Here is a 22786-nt window from a genome sequence, read left to right as displayed (position 1 = left end):
TTCTGAAACTTTCATCAATATAGTATTAACCTTTTAAAGTAAGTAGAATTAGTTTGATCCATTTCAACAGGAACATTGACTCAAAGGACTTGGAATTACTAAAAAAATGGCTAATACTGATAAGAACTTGAAAAGGGCTTCTGGAAGCTATTGCTAACATGTTAAATTATCTAAAGCAAGTCTACTCTCACACTGCCTGAGCATAGGGTACACACATGCCTACCAAAAGCTGGTTGACCAGTAATTCTTAAAACAAACTTGCAGCTAACCAGGACTGTCTAAAGCATCTCTTCAATTCCAGCTCAACTAGAAAATACATTGGGTAATACTATTACTTATGAATGTAAATAAAAATTCAGAAGCTTCAAGTTTTGATAAAACTGTTAACTGTGAGAACTACTGCTATTGTCACTAAGTTTGACATAGAATGTTGACATCTAGTTCAGGGCCATAATTTAATCAGCAGGTGTCAATTTGAAAATGCTAGTAACACCAAATACACCTAAGAACAGGAAAACCCAAGCTGCAAAGCACTGTATTGCATAACTGCATACACTGCATGTACAAAGTCAAGGCCAATGAAGCAGCTGAGGCTGTACCTCCATCATCTCCAGCTTGTCAGGATAGGCGAGATCGCCCGGCGCGGGCTTGTAGCCAGTGATGTCAGTCTGAATGTAAATGTGTGTCCTGTAGACAAGGCGCTCCTGCACATCTTCCAACATCTGCTTGACACCAGCTGCAAAGGCACCCAGTTGTTCAGCTGACAAAGGTAAGAACAGGCACAAATTGTTAATGACACAACAAGCTTATAGAAACACAAATCTGAAGTATCACACATATGACCATAAAAACCTGGCTTGCTGCAGATGGAGTCAGGGTATTTTTGGAACAGCGGTATGCAGACAAATTTGTGACAAACAAGGAATTTACTGAACTCCATGTTGCAGTTGCTTTGGCTCCCCAGATTTTCATTAGGCTATGAAAATGCAACCTCACACTGATGACATCAGATGTCTTCTCAGAATTAAGTGTTCTATTTATTTCAGACCTGGGTACTTAAGTGGAATTTTGGTGGGAACAACAAAGCAAGATGGCTTTGGTTCCATCACAGCCAATACCTGTGGTGTGACTGTTGGGAGCTGATAAAAACAGATAAACCAAAGCAGCTCCCATCAAACTTAAGAATTATTGTATCAGCCCAAATTTAAGTTGTAGTAAGACACTTATGATAAGCCAAAAATGATTACATCAGCAAAGTTTTGCTCATTCCCAACAGTGTTACAATTATACTTCCAGGAAAGTGAACAATTCTTCATGATTACTGGCACAGCTTCAGTGACAAGCAGCTACACTGGGTGATATACCAGGTACCAAGGATGCTTTCTATTTACTGCCTGATGCAATTAAGACTGTGAAAGGATTCTATTATGCACTGGTCATACTATGAAATGAGACACCAGGTTGGCTCACTCCTATGAGACTTTGGACTCTGCATACTTACAAAACTCCAAAATCTACCCTGCTACTTAACTCCTCTGCTGAAGTTACAATTTCTAATCTGGGAAACATGATGTTAAGGAGAATTGAAAAAAAAATCAGTTTAAATTCCTTTATCACCATTATGCAGAAAGCTCTACATGGATGATGCATTAGCAGGGCCAAGTGAAAGTAGTTCGTTAATTTAAAAAGTTAATTTAAATTAACCCTAGTGCATGGATATACACGAGGTGGATGCTTGCTAGCAGTTGTACAATCTAGAGAAAACAAGACAAGCATCAGTACATTAGTTAAAATGATGTTATGCACAGACCCAAATATACAGACCTTCACTATAAATGAAAAAGCATAATTAATTTTACACAAACATGTCAAACATGAGGTTAAGATCCACTAGAAAGAAATAAGCATCTAGATTTTCTTACTATGCAATTGAATAATTTTATCAGTTAAGAAGACACTTAAAAACAATAATCTTCAATCTATGAGTTACCATTGTTCTGTACATGATCCTCAAGCATCTCATTTTTGAGAATCCCACAGAGCTCAGAAAGTGTCTCTAAGTGAATGACATGGATGATCATTGGCCTCAGGACATCATACAATGAAAGACACAACTTCTCCAAGAGTTCACTATGAAGAAAAAATAAAACAAAGCAAAATAATTTTAGGATCCCCCGAAAGCAAAAGAAAATTTTATCACAAACATAGATTATTTCGTGGCAAAGATTTTTGAAAAGAGGGTGAAAAAACAAGTGTCATAGAAGACTTCAGACAAGACTGTTTAAGACATAAACCCACTGTTTCCTACAAAGTAGGAAAAGTTTTTGTTTTAAAGGATGTGGCATATCAACTGCTTAAACATGGTGTTACAGCTTTTAAATAATTTTAAAATAAATTTTTAAAACCCAAATAAACGAAAAAAAAATCTATACAAACCAATCAACTCAACCTGTCACAAAGGGAAGATGCTGCAACCTGGTTCACTTGGCTTCTGTGTAAGAAAATGCTCTTGCTGAGCTCAGAATCATAACCTAAATTTTCCCTTGAGAAAAGGCTCATCTGATTGCAAGGACTCAAAAGTGTATTAGAATCAGGAGCACACAAAGAGGGATGCAGGAGGAGAAGCTTGGTAATGTTTTCTGTCATAGCTACCATCATCTCAGAACACACTTTCCAATCTAACTGAAGTTATGATATCAATACAGTGACACACCAGAAATCCCACTTCCATGGATTTTTTCTTTCATGTTCAAAGTGGTGCATATCCTGATTAAGACATCAACAGCACTCACTCTAGACATTTTTGCCATTCTCAATGCTGCCCTCACTAACCACATATTAGGCACTAATGCTATTGCCAGTAGCTGAAAATTCAAGTAATGTCTAGAGTTGGAAATATAAACATCAAGAACACTGAATAATGACAGTGTGATAAAGATATTGAGTTTACTGCACTATTTGTTTTTTTCTAATTCACAAAAAATGTCTGTCAATAGGACAATGACACTTCAGTTCCTCAGACTGGGAACAAAAATGCTCATGAAAAATACGCAGAAGAAACATTTTGAATCCTCTTCCTTTGCATCCTATAGCACTATAAGCAACTTGATAAAACAGTAACTCTCCATGCTAAAAGCAGAACAAAAAAGAAAGTTTCACCAGCCTTATTATTAAGTACAATACTCAATCTCAGATCTCTACTCCTGGGTAGAATTTTGGTAAACTCTTATCTCTACATAGACACCTAGCTGTAATTTCTTCAGAGCACCTTAGCACTGCAGAAAAGAAAATGAGGCCATGTATTATGCTAAAAGAAACCTAATAAAGTAGCTACTATTTGAAACATTTTTAAAAGATATTTTATTTAGATGTGGGCAAAAAAAAAGGGAAGCAAGTTCTTAGGAAATGAGGTAATTACATTCCATCAAAATTTAAAAATAAACAGAAGTCTATTATCATTCTTGGTGTGAACAGCACTAGTGACAATATTTCTGGCTGAACAACATTTTACACTGATTTCAATTAGGGATGTTTAGCCCAGGATTTGGACTGAGATAGCTAAACTGATTCTTAAACAAATTTATTTCAGTCACCTCAAATTCTGAGCATGCCTCACACAAGGCCACAATTCCTCAGAAAAGACTGGGCCCAGTCTGGCACTGTGGTTTATCTCTAGTGAGGCTTTATGCAGTTTTGGTTTTCTTTAGCTTTGAAGGATGGGGAGGGTACTGGGCAGTCTTTTTTTCAGGTTACACACTTGTTTAACGTAGGCTGCACTCAATTTAAGACATCGCAACACTCAAAACCAGTGTCTTGCTTAGTCACTAATAAGTTAGACTTACACTAATAGGAATACACTTAAGTTAGGAACTTTATAGCAAGGGAACATGACCTACCCAAATTTCAAAATCAAGTATCAGTACTAAAACATACCAGAAAACTGGAGGAGGGGCACAATCTATTCAATTGCTTTACCATTACAGGTTTGTTGTAAAAAACTTAACAATACTTTTACATTGCAATTACTGTGTGAAGCAGCAACCTGCCCCTCTTTTAAGTTTAGGCAAGGGAGATTGGGACACTGCTCTTGTCAGGCATCAACTACCCTGCCTTCTGTTCAGCCCAAATACAGGCAACATGCAAACATTCCTTGACAGTAACGGCAGCTCATTAAATCCTTCCAGAAAAATAGCTGGAGTTCAACAGCCTAACTTCAGACTGAAGTAAATGAAAGCACTAGTGCAACAGGCTGTGCAAAAACAGCTGAGAGCTGTGGTCTTCTACAGCTATTTTCAAAGAACCTGAATATCTTTAACTCTTTCAGACTATCTACAGAGCATTTGCAAAGATTACCTATGGAGAATGGGAACTATCAGCTTTGCTTGAAGAAAGAAGAAAACACAAGAACATCAAATTCTGACACTAGAAGTGATTGAGCTGTATTTTTTATCCTGCTAGTTCTTATTAAACCATTTGAACACAGCCCTGTTTGCCACAAAATATTGTCTGCTACATCACAACACACTAAATACAACATCCAGTAAAACAAAACCAGCATCTACCACCTACTCCAGTTTTGGTGTTGGTTTTGTGAAGAACTCATTGTAAAGCTGGTGTTCATCCTGGCATACATGGACCATAAAGGCACAACCACTTCGTACCTGTATTCACAGAAATACAAATACTTGATTATTAAATTCTTTTCCTTGCATCAGTATCACAAGAGATATTAGAAGTATGATTATTATATATTGTGCTGTGATTATTACAGCTATGATTAAACTGAAGGTTTGTAAAATTCAAAAGCAACAAGATGAAGTCTAAGAGTATGGGCTGAAAAGATGTTACTAGCCAAATAAAAGGTCACTGTACAACTTCTGTCCCTTTTTTGTTTCTGAAATTGAAGTAACCACATTTTATGCTTCTTTTTTATCCTCCCCCCTCTGTGAGGTTTGTAACAGGGTGGAGTCTTTACAGAAACAAAACATGTATGGCTTGAAAATATTAGTAGAATGTTAGTGATTCAAACTCACAGACAACAGTAACAATTCTGCATGTCAATGACTGAATTAAGTAAGTTCATTTTTCCTGGAGGAGAGAGGATTAAAACATGACAAAACCTTCACAACACATGACTACTTTACCTACCAGAGCACAATGATCTCTGTTATTCTGACTGGTTAATTCTGTAACAGTGCTAGCGATACTTGGACCAAGCAACAGCTCCCGCTGGTCAAGGTAACATTGATGGATTTCATTGAGAACTTGCTGATACCTAGCCAAGAAATTAAAACAGTAACTGCATCCTGAAGATCATTTTCTGGCACACATAAAATGCATTCTAATACCCTCTTTAGGTCTATGTAACTTCAATTTTTAAAACTTTCTTTTAAACAAATAATGTGTTTAACAGTACCTAAACAAAAGTAAATATTTTCAAAACTTAAAACTGTTGAAGATAAATTATGTAGACATACTCACTCTGGCATTTTTTCAGATCTTTGCTCTACTTGTTCAATAAGAGTCTACTCAAAAAAAAACCAGAGAAAGAAGTATTATCAGTAAATCACTTTTTTGTAGTAATTGGAAAACAGTTTGTGGTATTTTTGCACGGATACAATATGCAATCTTTGGACATTCACATTTGCACAATATGCAATCCCTGCATTCACACTAATAAATTCAAGCCTCATTTTCATAACTTCCTTTTTAAAAGTTAGTTACCAGCTACTTACTCTGACTTTGGGAGCAGCTGCTCTGAATTTCACATAAAACAGCGTGAAGGCATTGTCAGAATTTGGCACAGCTGAAGGATCCTGAAAGAAGAGATGAGTAATTGGTTAAAAAGCAAAATACTATATTTGGCTTCTAGTATATAATGGCTGAGATAATTAGGCTCTAAAACAGGGTATTGGCTGTTTATGCTTATGCTTATAGTGAAACAGCTCTTTGCCACTTCCCACCAACAAAGGCGTGCTGGTTTCAGAATTTAAAGTCAAATGGAAGAACAAAACCCGACCCAAGCATTTCATCCAACAGCCTCTACAGGAAAATGAACATTTTCAGTAATTATGACATTCTCCATTAGAGACAAAAATTTTCTCTGGACCTGCCAGAAAGTAGTGATTGTTGGTCCTTAATATGTAGTACTAAAATGGAACAAATTTCCCTTTTATCTACTGTTCCCAAGGCAGAGAAGCTAAGTTTCAGCTTGCATTCAAGTTACAACCAGAATGTCAAGTCTTGAGGCAGCTCCCCCTACAGCTCTTCAGCAGACAGCTTGAACTTAAGACAAATTCTAGCACTAACAAAGCAGAGCAGAGACCCAGTTTAAACACCAAGCTTTCCTCTCCTTATCCCTACTGAAGTGAGAGAGAAGAGATGGTCTTCTTCAGAAACATGATGGGGACAAGAAAACATCCTCACCTCCTATTTTCATCCCTGTGAGCAACCTCATCATCCTTCTATAAAGTCACATCAAAACCTCCACTCACATGCGTGCATCACCAAAGAACATCCAGATCTCACTCCCCTTTCCAGTCCTGACAGTCTTGTTCTGTTACAATAGGAAAACTCAACACTTGATCACAACTAAAAAACACTGATCTAGTACTGCACTTCTAGCAGAAGTAGCCATTTAATGTTTCAAAGTATACAAAATATTCACAAAACCCCCATGTACATGGAAAGGAAAAGGTCATCTGACTCTTAAAAGACATATCCTTCCTGACTTCAAAGTCCTAAGCAGCAATTCAAATCCAAAAATTAGGTTACACACTTCTTTCTGTAGACATGCTGATTATCAGAGATGTTCAATTTTGTTTAAATTCAGCTCAGTCAGGGCAATCCACTGGCATCAAACCAAGCTATGATACCTTTTTTTTTAATAAAACCTAGTTTTGTACCAAACAAAAAATATTCAATGACACTTAACCAAGATCTTCACTCTATGAGTACTCTTCCAGAAGTTTCCATGAACACTGCCTAAAATTCCCTTCTTGTTGGTGTGCCAGTTCTCAATTCTAGTATCTTTCAGTTTCACTGATTATCCCTAAGGACACCAAGTTTGCCTGTAATAGAACTGAGCACAAGGTACACAATTATTTGGAGAAAGAATCAGTGCATAGGAAGAGACACTCCTCTCTCCCTTCTGCTCTGCCAGAACACTGCAGCATGAGACTATCAACATTTTAATGTGACCAAAAAAACCTCCCTGCTCACATTTATGCCTACATCTCCCTGGAGTGAGGGGGAGTAAACACCTGGACAGGGTGTCTCTTCCCTGGGACACTCTAGCATCACTGTCAACACTTTAAACCGAAACAAAAAATGCTGGAAAACTAACAGGAACCTGGCACAGTTGTTATCTGCAGCCACACAAACCACTGCAGAAGAAATAAACATTTACATGACCAAGGGCACCCAAGAATACTTACTGGAATGTAATACCAAAATGATCATGGTATGAACTCAGAGTTGTGCTTTACAATTACCATCCAGTAACACCCAGCTCCTGTACACTTTTTTCAAGTATTCCCTTTAATCTCTCTCTCTCTCCAAAGCAATCCATCTCCAAAACAAAACACCACAGTACCTCTATTTCTCTTGTGTACCTTCCCCATTTGGCAACACACCAGCAGACAGTTCAGAGCTCCAGTGCACACTCTGGTTCAGGAAAGCAACTGTCTGGCCATCTGGTGTCTCTAACACAGTCCTTCATCCATCCCTGGCCTTCACTAGCTTACTGCTCACCTACTTCAATTCACTGACTTCATCTTCTTCAATTTCCATCATTTTTTAATTATTCCTACTTTTCAATCTTTTGGATCACTAGATCTCCCTCATACTTGGCTGAGTATTGGACAACCTACACAAACACCATAGTGTTTGCCCTGACCTATTTTCACAAAAGTCTGCTGACACATCCCACCTTCAAAAAAAGTAAAAAGAGAACTCTTTGATGTTATAATAGGCATTTCAGTACAGCTCCACTTCCCACTCGCTGGTTCACCTTACCCTTTTCATTAACTGGGTTGTGAGGTTCTGTAGTGTATTCACAGTGTATGTCTTGATAAGGTGCATAGCTTTAGAAAGGCATTGTTTAAACTTCGTCAAATATACAGGATAGTCTTTAAAATTTGGCTGAAAGAAAGAAAAAAAATCCATTTTAAATAGAAATAGTAAGAGTCAAAAATTTATCAAAACTTAAAATCCATAACTAGCCAGCTTGTACAAACTAAAAGCAGTATTTTACAAAAATTAAGAAGAATAATAAGTATATTCAATAAAAATTTCCTACATTTATAAAGCACCATCCTTAACTTCTTCCTGTATTTGGCATAGAAAACTTCTTATAGGAAAAAAAAAACATTAGAAAAGTATGAACACATAGTTGTGACATTTTTAACCAAAAATACAGAATGACTTACATGTGATGAAATATATGCAATACAATCATCAAGCTTAGCCAGCATGGGAATGAATCCTTCACTGTTCACGGACAGCGTAGGGGAATTCAATTTCTTTGGAAAACAAGACAAAGCATCATTGTAAGGAACCTAAGCACGTTACTGTTGGTGACTAAGTTCAACAGACTGGTATACTTTCATTTTCTAAGACTATTAACAATGAAATAATACTTACAGTGTTGATATTTTCCAGCTCATTAAAGTAAGAAAGTTTCTGCTGGATATTTTCAGCCAGGTCAACAAGTTCTGACTATTAAAGAAACAATAAATAAAAGAAAATTATCAACCTAGCAAGTGGCTTAAATATATATATATACACACATATATATACACACACGTGCATATAATATATAATGTATAAAATTATTAAGCCTCCCTTTCAACTTTCAGCACACACCATTGCTCAATAGCTCCAAGCAACTTGCAACTAATTAAGTCCAACAAAAGATGCAAAATACACCAGTGCTCTCTTGCTCTTTTGCCAGAGACTGACACATTTTTTTCAGTAGTGTATTTAAAATAATATATACTACAGGTTTGTCAGTATCCCACAGACAATGCTGCATACAAACAGCAGTGCTGCCATCAGTACTACGGAGAATTGTAAAAATCCTGTATCTCGGGACTGGAGTCTTAAAACATCTCTTATCCAGTCTGACTATGAAAAAAAACATTCGTTGTATCGCTGTTGCAGCAGTTCATCAGGAAAAGAAAGTATCTGGGAAATAAGTTCCCAACTTTAAGGATCTTGCAGAAAGCAGCTCAAAATATTTCTGCAAATGATATGAATTATTAATTCCAATACAGTTTGCATTAGTCAGGCAACAAAAACTGCCCTCAGCTAACTTTCTTCATTAAAATATATATTGACACATACTGAATATTGGACTGCAGAGCCTGACATCCCAGTTTCAGGTGAAACACTCCCAAAAAATTAGGTCCAAAGCAAATGGATGCATTGTTACCACAGCTCACATGTTTTCCCAGCCCAAGAAAATGAAACTGTCATTTACGATGTCTTAGCAGCTCCCAGTAATCCTTCCATCAAAGATTACCTGCTCTTTCAAAAGCTGTTCACAGGCCTCATGCAGTGTTCCTGTCTTTGTGGACACAAAAAGATACTGTTTTTGCAGTGACTCCAAGTGCTGAAGGGCACTATTCACATCATCCAAGATAGCATCACACTGCTCCTGAAAGCCAGACAAGTAATCCCTCATCTGTCTAGAAAAAAGAGAATCAACAGATAACAGAAGTAAAATTTCCCTTTCTGTATTTGCAAATCCAGCTGCCTGCAGGGACACTGCCACCACTTTTCTCCTTCCAGGAATAGGAGATCACTTGCATCAAGCAAGAGTGCACAAAAAGCAGATGTTTCATTATCTCAGAAATAACAGAGCTGAAGGGTCTGGAATAGCTACTCCATCTCCCTGACATTCCTTACAGCAAGCCTACCTAGAAAGCAGCAGCTTGCACCACAGCTGGTCTGGAGCATGTGAATACTGTCTAAATGGGCAGCACAAACACACTGACTTCTGCAAGCAGCCAAATTCTACCTGCCTTGCTCCCAACAGGCGTGTTAATTTGGGTCTCTTCTACTCATTTTCACTTTCCATTTAGAAATTACTTTTTCTCTCCTGAAGGAGCTGAAATTATCTAGAGGATTCAAAACTTACTGAGAGGATTGAAAGAGGCTTAGATGAAATAGATAGAGGGTCTAGTGTCACCAGATTTGTCCAAGGCTCAATGCAGACAAAACCTCTAAATGATAACTAGATGTTATGTCAAGCATTCAGCTTATCTAAAGCATATTAAAAATTAATTACTGTTGGATGTCAGCTAAAACTTCAGAGTTCTACTTTATCATGTACAAAGCTGCAAGTAATGCAATTCCCTGTATCCATGTGCAACAGGCAAAGAAATTATTCATTTTCCTTCTGCACCTTTGGACTCCTGCAGAGAATAGCATACTGGCCATCCTACAAACCACTGTGCATCCATGGAACATTTGAGCACCTGTGTGCACCGTTACAAACATGCCAACTGACAAAGTGCAAGCCTGCTACTCCTTGTAGGTTCTTAATGAGCAGATCACAGGATCAGTATATGCCTCACCCTCTGCTTTTAAGAAAAGCCATGTCCTCAAATGTCAGAGCAAAAGAGAAAGAAATAGCCCAAAGAAAAGCAGAGGAAAAATGGAAGAGGGAGTACAGCAGCATCTCCTTGTGGCCAAGGGCAAGTTTGTGAAGTGTCAAAACAGAAGCCAGTTTCTATAAAAGCCACGAGCAGATGTAGCTAAGCCATTTAGCTGTACTTCAGATTCCCAAGGAGTAACTGTTGAAGTCAGAGGGAAAGGGTTCTGCTGAGCCTGACGGAAAAGTCAGTTACACAGAAACAGATGAGAATGGCAAGACTCTAAACTGGAGCTGAGCAAAGTATCAAGGAATGCAGGGAATGTAGATACAGAATGACAACCATAGTGACTGATGAGCCAAATGGTGACAACAGAAATTACCACCAGCCACATCTGCTTACACAGATATTCATTATTTTTCAGTCACAATCAGAGGATGACATTCCAATAGCAGCAGCAATTGAAAAATCATAGGAAAGCTCTTAGACTGCCTTTGTCTACAGCCCTGTCTGTAAGCCAAAACTAATTTCCACCTGCCTATACTGGGCAGTTCAGAAGGAAATCTGCATCCCCTTAACTGCTCTGCCTCTTGGGCAGTGGCCTTTGGGAGTGAGGTACACAGCCTTGGAAAGCCTCAGCTGCTCCCACACATTCCCCCACTCCCCACCAGCTGAATGTGAACATGTGGTAACATTAATGGACAAGATGAAGTCCTTCAAGGGTGGAACTGCTTATAGTGAAAAGAACTGAGGAAGAGCACGTACCTATACTTGGCACCTTCATCTTGATCCATCTGTGTTTGCACCTGAGCAAACCAGGAGAAGAACTAGAAGAGATTTTATGGTGTGAACAATATAGATATCACATGCAATCAATTAAAAAAATCAAATCTATGATCTATGAAATGAAGATGAGCTTTTGTTAAAAACAGAGCTGTTTCAGAATTCAGTTATTAATCTAGGAAACTAATTCCTCACTGCGGGTCCATTCCAACTGAAATACTCCATTCTATTCCTTCACTGAGTTAAAATGGTAAAGACTGGATTTCATCTGGCTTTATTTGCACAAGAACAAGGGTATCACATTAGATAGTGTACGTTCTTCTACTTCAAGAGCAACACCACTTTACTGAAGGGGTGCCTTATTCTCACATTAGTTTCCACTCCAAATGCAAAAAGTACCTGTCACTTCAGAGCTAAGACTTCAGTGTTGTTTTCCCCCCAAGCTCCCCCTTATGCATCTTGAAAACAGCCCAAAAGGTTTAGCAAACCCACCAAAAGCTAGGTGAGACACACAGAAACTAACAGAATTCTGTGAAGATCACTGCATCTTGGAGGTCATTCACTTACCTGCTGTGCTGTTTCAATTCTTTCATCCTCCATCCCTAGAGCTGCAAATCCCTTCAGAAGGACATCCTCTGTGGATTCTGGCACTGCAGCTGTCAGCAGAACAGGCAGCGACTGGGACGTCAGGCTGCACAAGTCCTCGATGGGCAGCTGCTCACAAAACACCACAAACTTTGGTCAGATAACTCACTGAGAATCCCTTCATAGGTGCAGCTCAACTACAAAGCAATCCAAACCAGTAGGATAAGAAAATTACAGGCATCGACTTTTGAAGAAAAAAATGCAATGGACATTTTACCTATCAATATGATAATCACTGAAACATTAAGTTTAGAAAAAACCTCTGAGACCACTGAGTCCAACCATTACACCAACAACTACAACATCCACACATTTAGAAACACCACACAGGAACTGTCAGGTTTTTTTGCCAGACATTCAAGGAAAATTCAAGATCGCTGTCATAATTTATTCAGAAGACAAGGAATAGCTCTGCTGAACAGGAATTATTTTTTAGTCACAATTATTTTGTTTAAGCAAGAAAAACATGGAAAAAATTAACTCGAGGTAAATTGTATTTAAGTATGATCAGAGACTACTAATTAGTCTATATGGAAAAAATTAATTCAAGAAGAAAAATACTATTATATACACTTAACTAATATAATACCCTCTTCAATTACATGATGATGAATTGTATGTTTTCTGAGAACATCAGTAAGGTAAAACCAGAAAACACTGCTTAACTACGAATTGGTATCTCTCTAGAAAACAACTCGCTTAGTAAAATATTCCCTGCCTGGTAATATTAGCCCAACAGAAGAAGAGCCATCAGTATTTCAACTATTTGAGAAAAAAACAGATTGCCATATATTGTCCAGCTTCCACACACCTCTCCACCCAAAACAGGGCTGACCCCAGCAGGGCAGCCAGGGTTCCTCTGGTGTCTAATACAGAGGGAAAGGTGAATCCATCAGAGCCTGCTGTTTCAGGACAGCTGACACAACACTGTCCCAGGTCTCTGAAGAACTCAATGTCTTGGCTTTGCTGCTGTCCTCACTGGCAAATACAGTACCTGCCTTGTTGCAAAGCTGGTTTAGACCCTTAAAAACATCCTCTGGCAGCAGGATATCCTTCTACCATCATTTTGGATGCCTGCCAATATTTACTTTTTGCATTCTGCTGACACAAAAAAGCACAACCAGGAAGGATTAAATGAAACAGGTGCATTTGAGGAAGGAATGGCTTTATACTCTCCCTTTTGCAGTTCTGAGCTTTCAGATACTTGCTGAGAGCAGGCTTTGTTGATTTTATGGCACTTATCTTACACTACAATCCTGTTTAAATACAAATCCTCTCCTGAAAAGTGCACTTAGGAATGCAAGCATTCTGTTCCACTCCCCTTTGCAGAAAAGGGAACGTTCATAAGTAATCACTTTATCAGAGTTTGGAATTTTACACCGTGGGAGGCCATGTATTCTATGGTGCTGACAAATTATTAACCTTTTTACCCCTATTCCTCGCTTTCCTCAGCTCAATCGAGAGCCTGCAATTCGTACCAGGAAATAACGTTGGCGCCAGAAGCCATGCATTAGTAAGGATCAATTTAAGACCAAAAGAATGAACTTCACGACTGAAGTTCCCAACTTCAGCAGGACAAATGCCGGTGGTCTGAGGGAAGCGGCGAGGGCGGGCAGAGAAAGCCCGTGGATTCTCGGGGAAAGCTCCCACCGCTGCCTCACAAACCCCTGCCAGGCGGGGCGGCAGGAGGCTCCCAGAGAGGGAGCCCTCCCGAGGGAGGGAGGGGGGAGGTTGAGGACGCGGCTGCGGGCGCGACCCAGAACGCGAAGCGCAGCTGAGCCCCCCGCAGCAGCGGCCGCGGCCCCGCAGGCCCAGCCGCTCTGGGCCGTCACCGCCGCCCGCCTGACGACGTGGCACCGCGGCCACTCCCGCCCTCGCCCTCGCTCCCGCCCTCCGCCCCTCCGGACCGGGCAGCGCCGCCGCCTCACCTCGGCCGGCACCGGCAGGTTCTCGGCCGCCGCCTTCAGCTCCAGCACCGAGTCGGTCTGGCGGTCGCTGAGCGGCGCGGTGGGCTGCGGGCGCCGGTCCCAGAGGCTGAGGCGGTCGCGCACGTCCCTGCCCGCGGGCGGCGGCTCCGCGGGCGGCGGCTCCAGCATGCTGCCGGCGGCGGGACGGGCGGCCGGGCCGGGACGGGCCGGGAGCGGCGCCCGGAGCGCGGCGGAACGCCGGGAGCGGGGCGGCGCTTCCGGGGGAGGCTCGGAGCGCGCCGCGCCGCGTCGCGTGGCAGAGACGTCATGGGCACGGGGCAGAGAAGTGCGTCACGAGGGGCGAGCGGGCGGGATGGCGCCCCCTGGCGGCCAGGAGGATCCACAGCATCACAGAGTGGCCTGGAAAGGACCTCGGGTCGTCCGGGCCAACCCGTGACCAAAGCCCAGCATGTCACCTAGGCGCGAGTGCCATGTCCAGTCATTCCTTTAACACCGCCAGGGACGGTGACTCCACCCTTTCGGAGAAGAACCTGCCCCTGATGTCCAGCCTAAACCTCCCCCGGTGCAGTTTAAGGCTTTGGCCTCTTGTCTCGTCGCTGGTTTCCAGGGAGAAGAAACCAATCCCATCTGGTTGTACCCTCCTTTCAGGCAGTTTTAGAAGTGGTAAAGTCCCTCCTGAGCCTCCTTTGCCCCAGCTTGAACACCTCCAGCTCTCCCAGCCCCTTCTCACAGGACTTGTGCTGCAGACCCTTCCCCAGCTCCACTGCCCTTTCCTGGATACATGCCAGCACCTCAATATCCTTCCCAAACTGTGGGCCCAGAACCTGGACAGAGCACTTGAAATTGTGAAATACAAAGCTGTGTTTCGTGGCAGGTACATGCAGGCAACGTACTTGTGATTGTGTCCCAACCACGGGACAGTTATAAAGATAAATTCTAATAAATAACTGAGGAAAATAAAGCATGGAAGAAGGCCTTTGAACCTATCCTTTGTTTGCAATTAACTTCTATAAGTCTTAAGTGGATTTAGGAGCATTTGAATTAAAGCTTTAGGATGTTGCTTTTTGACAAGGACTTTCTGCTTGTAGCTGAGTTTTGCAATAGTAACCTTTTGAAGTATAATTTTAGAATATTGCTTGTAGTAAGGATCTTTGAAACTATAGCTTTAGAATATATAAAAAGGAAACATGCTTATCTCAAGGCCTTAACAAAACAGTGAAAAGCAGCTTGGGAAAGGAAGATGAACATCAACTCAGTAGTTTCAACCAAGGGAAGCTGGACATCACTGTCATAAGATTTATAGTGGACCCACATCTGGAAGCTGGACCCCACCAGATGGGAGACTCCTGGGATACATTCTGAGAAAATAAATCACAATAATGTATAGAATTGTAATGTAAAAATTTGGAATAGAAACTGCTGAGAAAGCTTATGAGTACCCCTACAAATACCTGTAAGCCTCAACTATCGGTGTGCAGGTGGAAGGAACTGCACTGTACCCAGCACTGTATTGCTCATACTTTACCATATTAATTAATAAATTGATTGCTGCTTGAATATTGGCCTAGTCAAGCTCTGATTTATAACAAAATGCAGCTTCACCAGTGCGAGGTACAGGCAGACAGTCCCTGCCCTGGTCCTGCTGGCCACACTGCTGCTGATAGAGGCCAGGATGCCATTGGCCTTCTCAGCCAGCTGGGCACACTCTTGGTTCACATTCAGCTGAGATCCTGAACTCCTATTTCACCATTTTGGTGCCTTTGGGAATTTGCAGTCAATTCCAGTCCATCTTGTCCAGTTATGCCTCTGCAGCTTCCCCACAGATTAATTGGTACAGTGTAGTTACTGTCACTCCAAAGTGGCAAACTTCTCCAAACTCCTTGAAGTATTTGAAACTTCAAAACTGAAAGCAGTTCTAAATCATCACACTTTACATTTTAATGCTTTTAATAGGCTTGAAAAACATATACTTTACTTACACAGCATACAAAAATATTTACACTTTTTTTTATTAAAGCACAGAAACAGTTGTAAGGGGAAACACTGCACATCAGCATACCCCTATATATAGAAAATGTTTTACCTTCAGAAAGAAAGTGCCTTGTGCATTTAAAAATTCTATTTGTGCATTCAAAATTAGTAATTTTAAGTGATTACAGCAATTTTGATATCTCAATGAAACTTCTTTAAGTGGAATGCATGATTCTATGAAGAATGTGTAAAAGATTAGCACAAGGCCACAAAAATCCAAAGCTATGGATCCTGCTTTGCTGCCCTCTGTAAACACAGAAGATCAGTCCTGCAATTTGCATCTCATACTCCTTTTTCTGGAATTCAACAACAGCGCTTAAGAAGCTTGATGTAACTGTTGAGTTAACAGCCCTGAAGTTTTCATATACCTTTAAGCCTAAAGGTAATGTTTATAGAAGCTGTGGTTGAGTTCTACATCAAGTGTTTCCTTGCATGTAACAGCAACTTTAGCATCTTTGGTGTATGAAAGTGTTCACTAGTTCTGGACTTGGGGGTCTTTTTAAAGGAGGAAAGCAGTCTTTATAGTAGATTTACTTTGGGAGGGGTTGGTTCTTGTCACATAGGCACCCACATGAGCGAGCCTGACTGCTCAGTGTAAAATAGCCAGTAACCAATAATTCTTCCCAAGGACGGAAGAAGCATGGGAAGTTTCTCTGCAAGATCAGCAGATGGGCATGAACTTGTTTGAACTTCATTCCTACCAGCAATTTCCATATGAATATGTTTAAGAAGCACTTATGCTGAAATCAAGAATTATACATGGAAGAAAAAAAAAACTTTCTTCAAGCTATGCAAAACTGTCAACTGTAGCAACCACACTTGCTAATGAAGCTGGATTATTCCCAGAAAATTATGCAGACATCTCAGGACTTAGAACACAGGAAAGCTTCAAAACCAGAAACAGATTTTACACTGCAGTAGTTATTGTGCCAACCTGAAAGCCAGCAAAGATGTCTTGTGACACTTCCAGTTAACTGGAAGCTTTAAACTATTACAATCCAATTGCATACATTTCTGAAAGCAGGAAAAGCCCAACTCCTCAGTTCTGCTTATCTTCCCTTACAGAAATACTTTTTTCCTTTACAGAAATATTTTTCTTTTCCTTCCTTTATGGAAATCTATGGAAATAAAGAAAAAAACCTTGTCTTTGACTCTTATAAAACACTATGCTTTGAGACTCAGATGCACAAAGTTGCATTGCAGATCTTTACATTCAAGAGCATTGAAACATTTGACAGAAGGTATTCCACCATGTTTGGTTCAGTCTGAAAAACAGTGCACATCATCCACTGAATCACGTGCACAAACCATGGTTTACAGGAGCCAGTTTGCCTTGAAATCACTTCCAGGTTCTTCTCATTCAGTCTTGCAGTGACCTCTTCCTTTGGCGCCAGCAGCTCGGACAATAAAGAGCAAACACTCAAGACAACTTGCACATTGCTCTAAACTCAGACAGTACATGAACAGAATTCTGTACACAGCTCAGCATGTCAGGCATCCAATTTCTTCAGCTGTTCATATGTCAGAAAGAACTGGCGCAGCTGATTAAGGAAAACTGTTTCCTGTTCATGCAGTGAAAACTGGTCCCTTCACTACTGAAGGTTAGCTGCATCTGTGTGCAACTGTGTTCCACTCCTTTTTCATTCCTTTGCCATGCTGCAGGTTGGCCACATTTTTACACAATACTAGGCAGAACAATGAAATTTGCTTAAAGGCTGGTGACACAAAATACTTTCCTGTCCATCTTCTTCAGGATCTTAAACCCAGGACAGAAGAGGCAGTCCTGCAAAAGCTCCATAAAAATACTGCAAAAACCCTTAAGAGTCTTTAATCACTTTGATGGGCTAAAGAAGGTTTGTTTATTGTAAAAAACACTTCTACCAACCTACTTCCCAGGGCTCTGATCAGCTGGCTCCTGAAAAAAGCCAAAATTGTGAGACTAAGATAAGCAAAAACAAAAAGACTGCATCAGTAACTGCCAACAGTTTCCCCAGTTCTGGAAAGAGCTCCCATTCCTAATTCACCTGGTCAATTTTGATTAAAACTAGGCTCATAACAAAGAAAATGGGCAGGTATGAAATTGGAAGAACAGAAAATTATTTTGCAAGATCATATTTTAGTGTTGACTCCATGTGAATCAAATTCAATCTGTCTGTAAGCAGTTGACTAAAAAAAAACTCTCAACTGCACAATTTTCCATTCATAAGAAAAGAGAATATCTGTGCTGATATGACACTTCCCACACTGAGTAATTCTGTAAAAAACAGTATTTGCTGTTGTATGGCTAACTTAGTCATTTTGCACACCTCTGGAAAGGATACAATGATATTCCATGGACCAAGTCTTAACCAGTTTGGCCAAAAGCCTTTATACAGAGCAAAAAAGCCTTCATTCTTCCATGTCTAGGGAGGAAAAAAAACCAAAAAACATAAGAACACACTTACGTAATTCTTTTTTTGTGAAAAATCCAGACAGCATGTCAGCTAACAAGACTGTACCAGACAAAGGGGTGGCTTAGTCCTGTAACCTTAATTTAAATTTATTGTCTGACAGGACAAAGAAATACATTTCATTAGATGTAAGCTTGCAGTTGACATTTGACAGCCCCCTGAAATTTGCTGCATGTAAACCTGCAGCTAACATTTGACAGTCCCGTGAAATATTTCAGTTTGCTTTATGGACCTCAAATTTCCCTGGATGATGTGACTTTGACTGTTCAGTAAACAGTTGGACAGCAACAGCTTACTATCCATTGTTCTCCATGTACAAGGCCATCATGGTCCCATCTCATACCACAGTTAGAGACTTCAGAAACCAAATCAAAGTAATCAAAATCAGAGGCTGACCTTGCCTCTGGCTGTACTAGGCTTTGCATTATGCAGTAAGCGACATAGAAAACCATCTGTTTCAGAAGATCTTGTTCTTCAAGGACTGACCTATGAAATGGTAATTTCCTGTCAGCCTGACATAGTATAAAGTTGAGCAAGACAGTGCTGCTGAGAGCCTTCCTCTCCTCATCCAAGCACCCAAAGAAAGGAAGGTTCTGCAACAGACACTAACTTTCTTCCTGCCTTTCTATCAAGATAGATACTTTTCACACTTGAGTGCATTACTGACAGTATAGTCCTTTTAAATATTATGGCAAAAAGCATGTCTAAGTTACTAGGGAAAACAGAACAATTTTGAGCTCCACAGCAAAACCATTGCTTGGTGGCAACAGTTTCTATTTATGATGATACCTGAGCTACTTACCTGGAACAAGCAATCCAAAGTGCCCTTGTAGGCTGAGTGTCCCCCATGGTTTTGGCTTTTCTGATTCATCATACGTGTTCTTACAACATCAACTGGGTTGGATGCAAGGGCTCCAGCTAACCCACAAAGAAAACTGGAACTAGTAAAAGAAGGGTTTAATGAAACCTGATCTATCACACAGATGTATAAGAACTTCCGCTTCCCAGGAAACACACAGTAATAATGACTATTTAATGCTTTTACTAAAAAAATTAAATCAGCTAATGGATGTGAAAAGTTACTTTTCACTTACTATAAAAACATAATTTTGAAAATTTGCTATATAGCCCTTATATACATTATGCTTGGAAAGATGTTCATACCCCAGGGAATAATATTTGACTGTAAATTTCTTTCAACCTCAATTTGCACAGTTGAATGATTCAGACCACCCACAAAACAAATTTCCATGTTTCAAAAGAAAGCTAAATTCAAGTGCTAAATAAAATTAGCTTCCACGCTACCATTTGAGATGCTATTACCCTAAAAATTATAAACACATCAGAAATAAATGTACACATCTTGACAGATGATTAAAAATAAAAATACTCCTCTCCCCTGCAGCAAGAATTATCTAATAATGAGCTATACAAACAGTTATACAAACTTACAGGAAGTGAGTATATACTGTATCTCCCATATGTCCAGACAGAATTATGTGCTTCTTGGTAAGGTCATATACTGGCAGCTCTACTCCAACAACAATAGCAGCTCTCTGTGCTGTCAATGATACTCCCTGGCAAAAGGAAGGATATAGTTGGAGTTTAAAGTCAACCTTTGTGCACTGTTAGAAAAGCCAAACTCTTATAATACAAAGCAAAACACTACAAATGTGTTAAGAATCTTGCAAATTCAAATAAGGCTAATTAATACAAGTCTTAGATGTATGTACTCCAAAACCACAAATTTGAAATAACATAAATCACTTCTCCACACAGAATGGAAACTTCAGATCCTTTAAGTTATTTACCATCTCTGCTTAACATCTCAATTCTTGCATCAACAGTCAGCTAAAACCTCCATTCCTTTGCTGCTAGCTGAAAAACTGATAAAGTAAGGAGGATGAACAGAAAACTGGAGATCAAGAAACTGTGAGAAAAGCACACTAATGGAAGAACATTCCTATTCTCCAGCTGCTCAAAACAATGGTCAATTTTTGGCTCTTCAGTTGTTGTACAGTCATTGACTATAACTGGCCCAAGAGACAACCTGTGAAACTGAATATGAGAGTTCCTGAGCTAGAAGGGATGCTCAGCAGCTCCTTCACTTCCAAATATTCTTTAGCATATGTTTTAAAACAGACAGAATGTACAGATTAAGAGGTGTCAGGCAAAAGGTTGTTGAACTGTTCCTAGAGCCAGTCACCCTAATTGAACCCTGCATTTGTCCTCCCTCTCCTAAGTGGCAGCTAATCCTCACAAACAAGGCTGGCTGTAACCCTTCACCAATAAGCACTGAGACACCAGCAGTGAAGCAGTCATGGCAAATGACAGACGTTACATCCTCCATATTTGAGCTGAAAACACTGTAAGAATACATGACATTCAATTGAACAAGGAAATGTAGTTGAAGTGTAAGATAGAACTAAAAAAAAACTTGCCTTCCATAATCCTTTAGTGCCTTCGTTTTGGTAGATCTGTATGAAGTTGCCCATCATTCCTCCTTGAATTGTTCTACCTTGAGCTTGCATTCTGATCTGAGATTCATTAGAAGATACAATTAAAAAAATAAATATAACAAAAAAAAAAAAAAACTACATTGAACTATCAAGATACAATTGCAAGTAGTAAAGTCAATTTCTCTAAGTATAAAAGCAAGAGCTGGCATGATCACAACTATATAAGTGCAATCTTTTGCCTTAACTATCCCAATGCAGCTGCTAATTTTATGTATGTATGTGGTAGAATTCTTAGCTGTGTATGTAGTATGTGGTAGAATTCTTAGCTGCATTAAGTCACTTCTATTTCTGTATGGGTACACTGCTCCATTTAGATAAGACTGGCAGATGGGTTTTGCAGGATGTCCTTTACAGTGTTCTCACAGGAACATGTTGAAATGAAAGGTTAAACAGATTAATGTTTCAGCCATGAGAACCATGGTCTTCAACCCTGTAGATTTATAAGATCATCCTTAGGGACCTGTCAAGGTAACTTGTATACACAGGTTGTCAACAAGTGACTTGGTGGGTGGATATAATTTTAGGAAGTAACTAATTGAAGCCACACATGAAATACAAGCTTATGTTTGAAATGCCACTACATAACCGCACTAGCACTATGAAGGACAAAGCTTTTTAGTAATTTCAGGAAAACATAGAGAGTTTTCTTGACTTCCTTTTCATTAGGAGCAGCTTTGTAAGTCACAAGCTCCAGTTTTATAAGATAAACCCATCAACCCTTTCAAGTAACTGACTATGATCAAGCTAACAGATTCTTAAAGAGCTGGTTGTTTCACTAATTCACTTTAAATGACTGATGCTGGAATGCCATTTCCTTGGAACAAAGGTTTGCAAAGCCTCTCTACAGTGCTAAGGAATCATACAGGTACTAGTAGCATTCCCTGGAACTCTTGCCTCTGAACTGATATTCAACTATTTTGAGCTCTAGCAACATACAAGTATAACAGTGTTACCAAGAAGTACAGATGAAATACAGAGTGTGGCTTCTGCACAAACACCACAACATCAAAGTTATTCTCCCCCCACAAGCAGAAACATGCGGATCTAACTACCTCCCCAGCATTGACCTTCCTCACACATACTTCCAAATGATTAGTATGGACCAGAAGGAGGTTCCAAGAATTCAGGATGTTACTGATTCTTTAGAAGTTAAGAAATGATAATAAACAGGGTCACAAAACAAATCCTATATTCATCAGGAGACTGTTTTTACTTCAGGAGAGAACAAAAGCTAAAAGACAAGCTCTACGTAATTACCTTTAAGACATCTGTAGGGTTGGCAATAGATGATGAGATTACTCCAGAAAGAACGCCACACAGAACATTCATCATGAGGGTTTCATCTGTTTCACAAACAAAGATTTTAGCTGCAGATTTACAAAACTTAAGATGCATTAGGACAGGATGATGCCTCCCCTCATTTAACCAGAGAGAGCCAGTTACAGAAGCCATAAAACCTGCTCTGATGAGTTACCCTTGCTGACTAACTTTGCTGTAACTGGTGTAAGGAATGTCTTCTTGGTAATCTTGTTCAAATGGTACAGTAAGATACCAAATGGAATTGGCTTCAAGCAGATCAGTCCTGAATTAAAAAGAAAACCACTCACCTTCTGGATGCTCAACAAACATTCTTTTTAAGCTCTGGTATGTGCCTATTTTTATAGTTCCATATGAAGCTTGTCGTAGCATTGCAGGTGCAATCCTGTGAAAACAAGCAGCAATAATGTTTATGCTCAAGATCTCAAAAACTCATCAGAAAATTCTTCCTAGTGCAGAGATATATAGCAAAGAAAGGCTTGTTCATTTAAATCAACAGTTTAAACTCATTATAA

At 39.8% G+C, this 22786-nt stretch overlaps 2 protein-coding genes across 5 annotated transcripts in view; both read right to left on the bottom strand.

The window, feature by feature from the left end:
* Positions 1–14155, bottom strand: part of COG3 (component of oligomeric golgi complex 3) — a 30715-nt gene extending 16560 nt beyond the window's left edge. The window contains exons 1-13 of the mRNA XM_036384796.2: positions 13955–14155; positions 11949–12095; positions 11364–11425; positions 9524–9689; positions 8644–8718; positions 8430–8522; positions 8017–8142; positions 5736–5816; positions 5482–5525; positions 5149–5275; positions 4570–4661; positions 1991–2130; positions 600–760 (exon numbers count right to left, since the gene is read on the bottom strand). Coding sequence (XP_036240689.1) covers positions 600–760; positions 1991–2130; positions 4570–4661; positions 5149–5275; positions 5482–5525; positions 5736–5816; positions 8017–8142; positions 8430–8522; positions 8644–8718; positions 9524–9689; positions 11364–11425; positions 11949–12095; positions 13955–14122 — 1482 coding nt within the window. The 5' untranslated portion in view covers positions 14123–14155. The remainder of the gene's footprint in view (positions 1–599; positions 761–1990; positions 2131–4569; positions 4662–5148; positions 5276–5481; positions 5526–5735; positions 5817–8016; positions 8143–8429; positions 8523–8643; positions 8719–9523; positions 9690–11363; positions 11426–11948; positions 12096–13954) is intronic.
* Positions 14156–15883: 1728 nt separating this feature from the next.
* SLC25A30 (solute carrier family 25 member 30) overlaps positions 15884–22786 on the bottom strand; it is a 32771-nt gene continuing 25868 nt past the window's right edge. For all 4 annotated transcript variants that reach the window (XM_054514115.1, XM_054514113.1, XM_054514114.1 and 1 more), the window contains 7 exons: positions 22562–22656; positions 22212–22297; positions 20873–20972; positions 19888–20008; positions 19238–19376; positions 18307–18387; positions 15884–17517 (listed from right to left, as the gene is read on the bottom strand). In XM_054514115.1, the coding sequence (XP_054370090.1) occupies positions 17476–17517; positions 18307–18387; positions 19238–19376; positions 19888–20008; positions 20873–20972; positions 22212–22297; positions 22562–22656 (664 nt within the window). In that variant the 3' untranslated portion in view covers positions 15884–17475. The remainder of the gene's footprint in view (positions 17518–18306; positions 18388–19237; positions 19377–19887; positions 20009–20872; positions 20973–22211; positions 22298–22561; positions 22657–22786) is intronic.

Source organism: Molothrus ater, chromosome 2 (genome assembly GCF_012460135.2).
Source record: "Molothrus ater isolate BHLD 08-10-18 breed brown headed cowbird chromosome 2, BPBGC_Mater_1.1, whole genome shotgun sequence".
In the NCBI taxonomy this organism is placed as follows: Eukaryota; Metazoa; Chordata; class Aves; order Passeriformes; family Icteridae; genus Molothrus; species Molothrus ater.
This window is presented reverse-complemented; position numbering and strand designations above follow the sequence as displayed.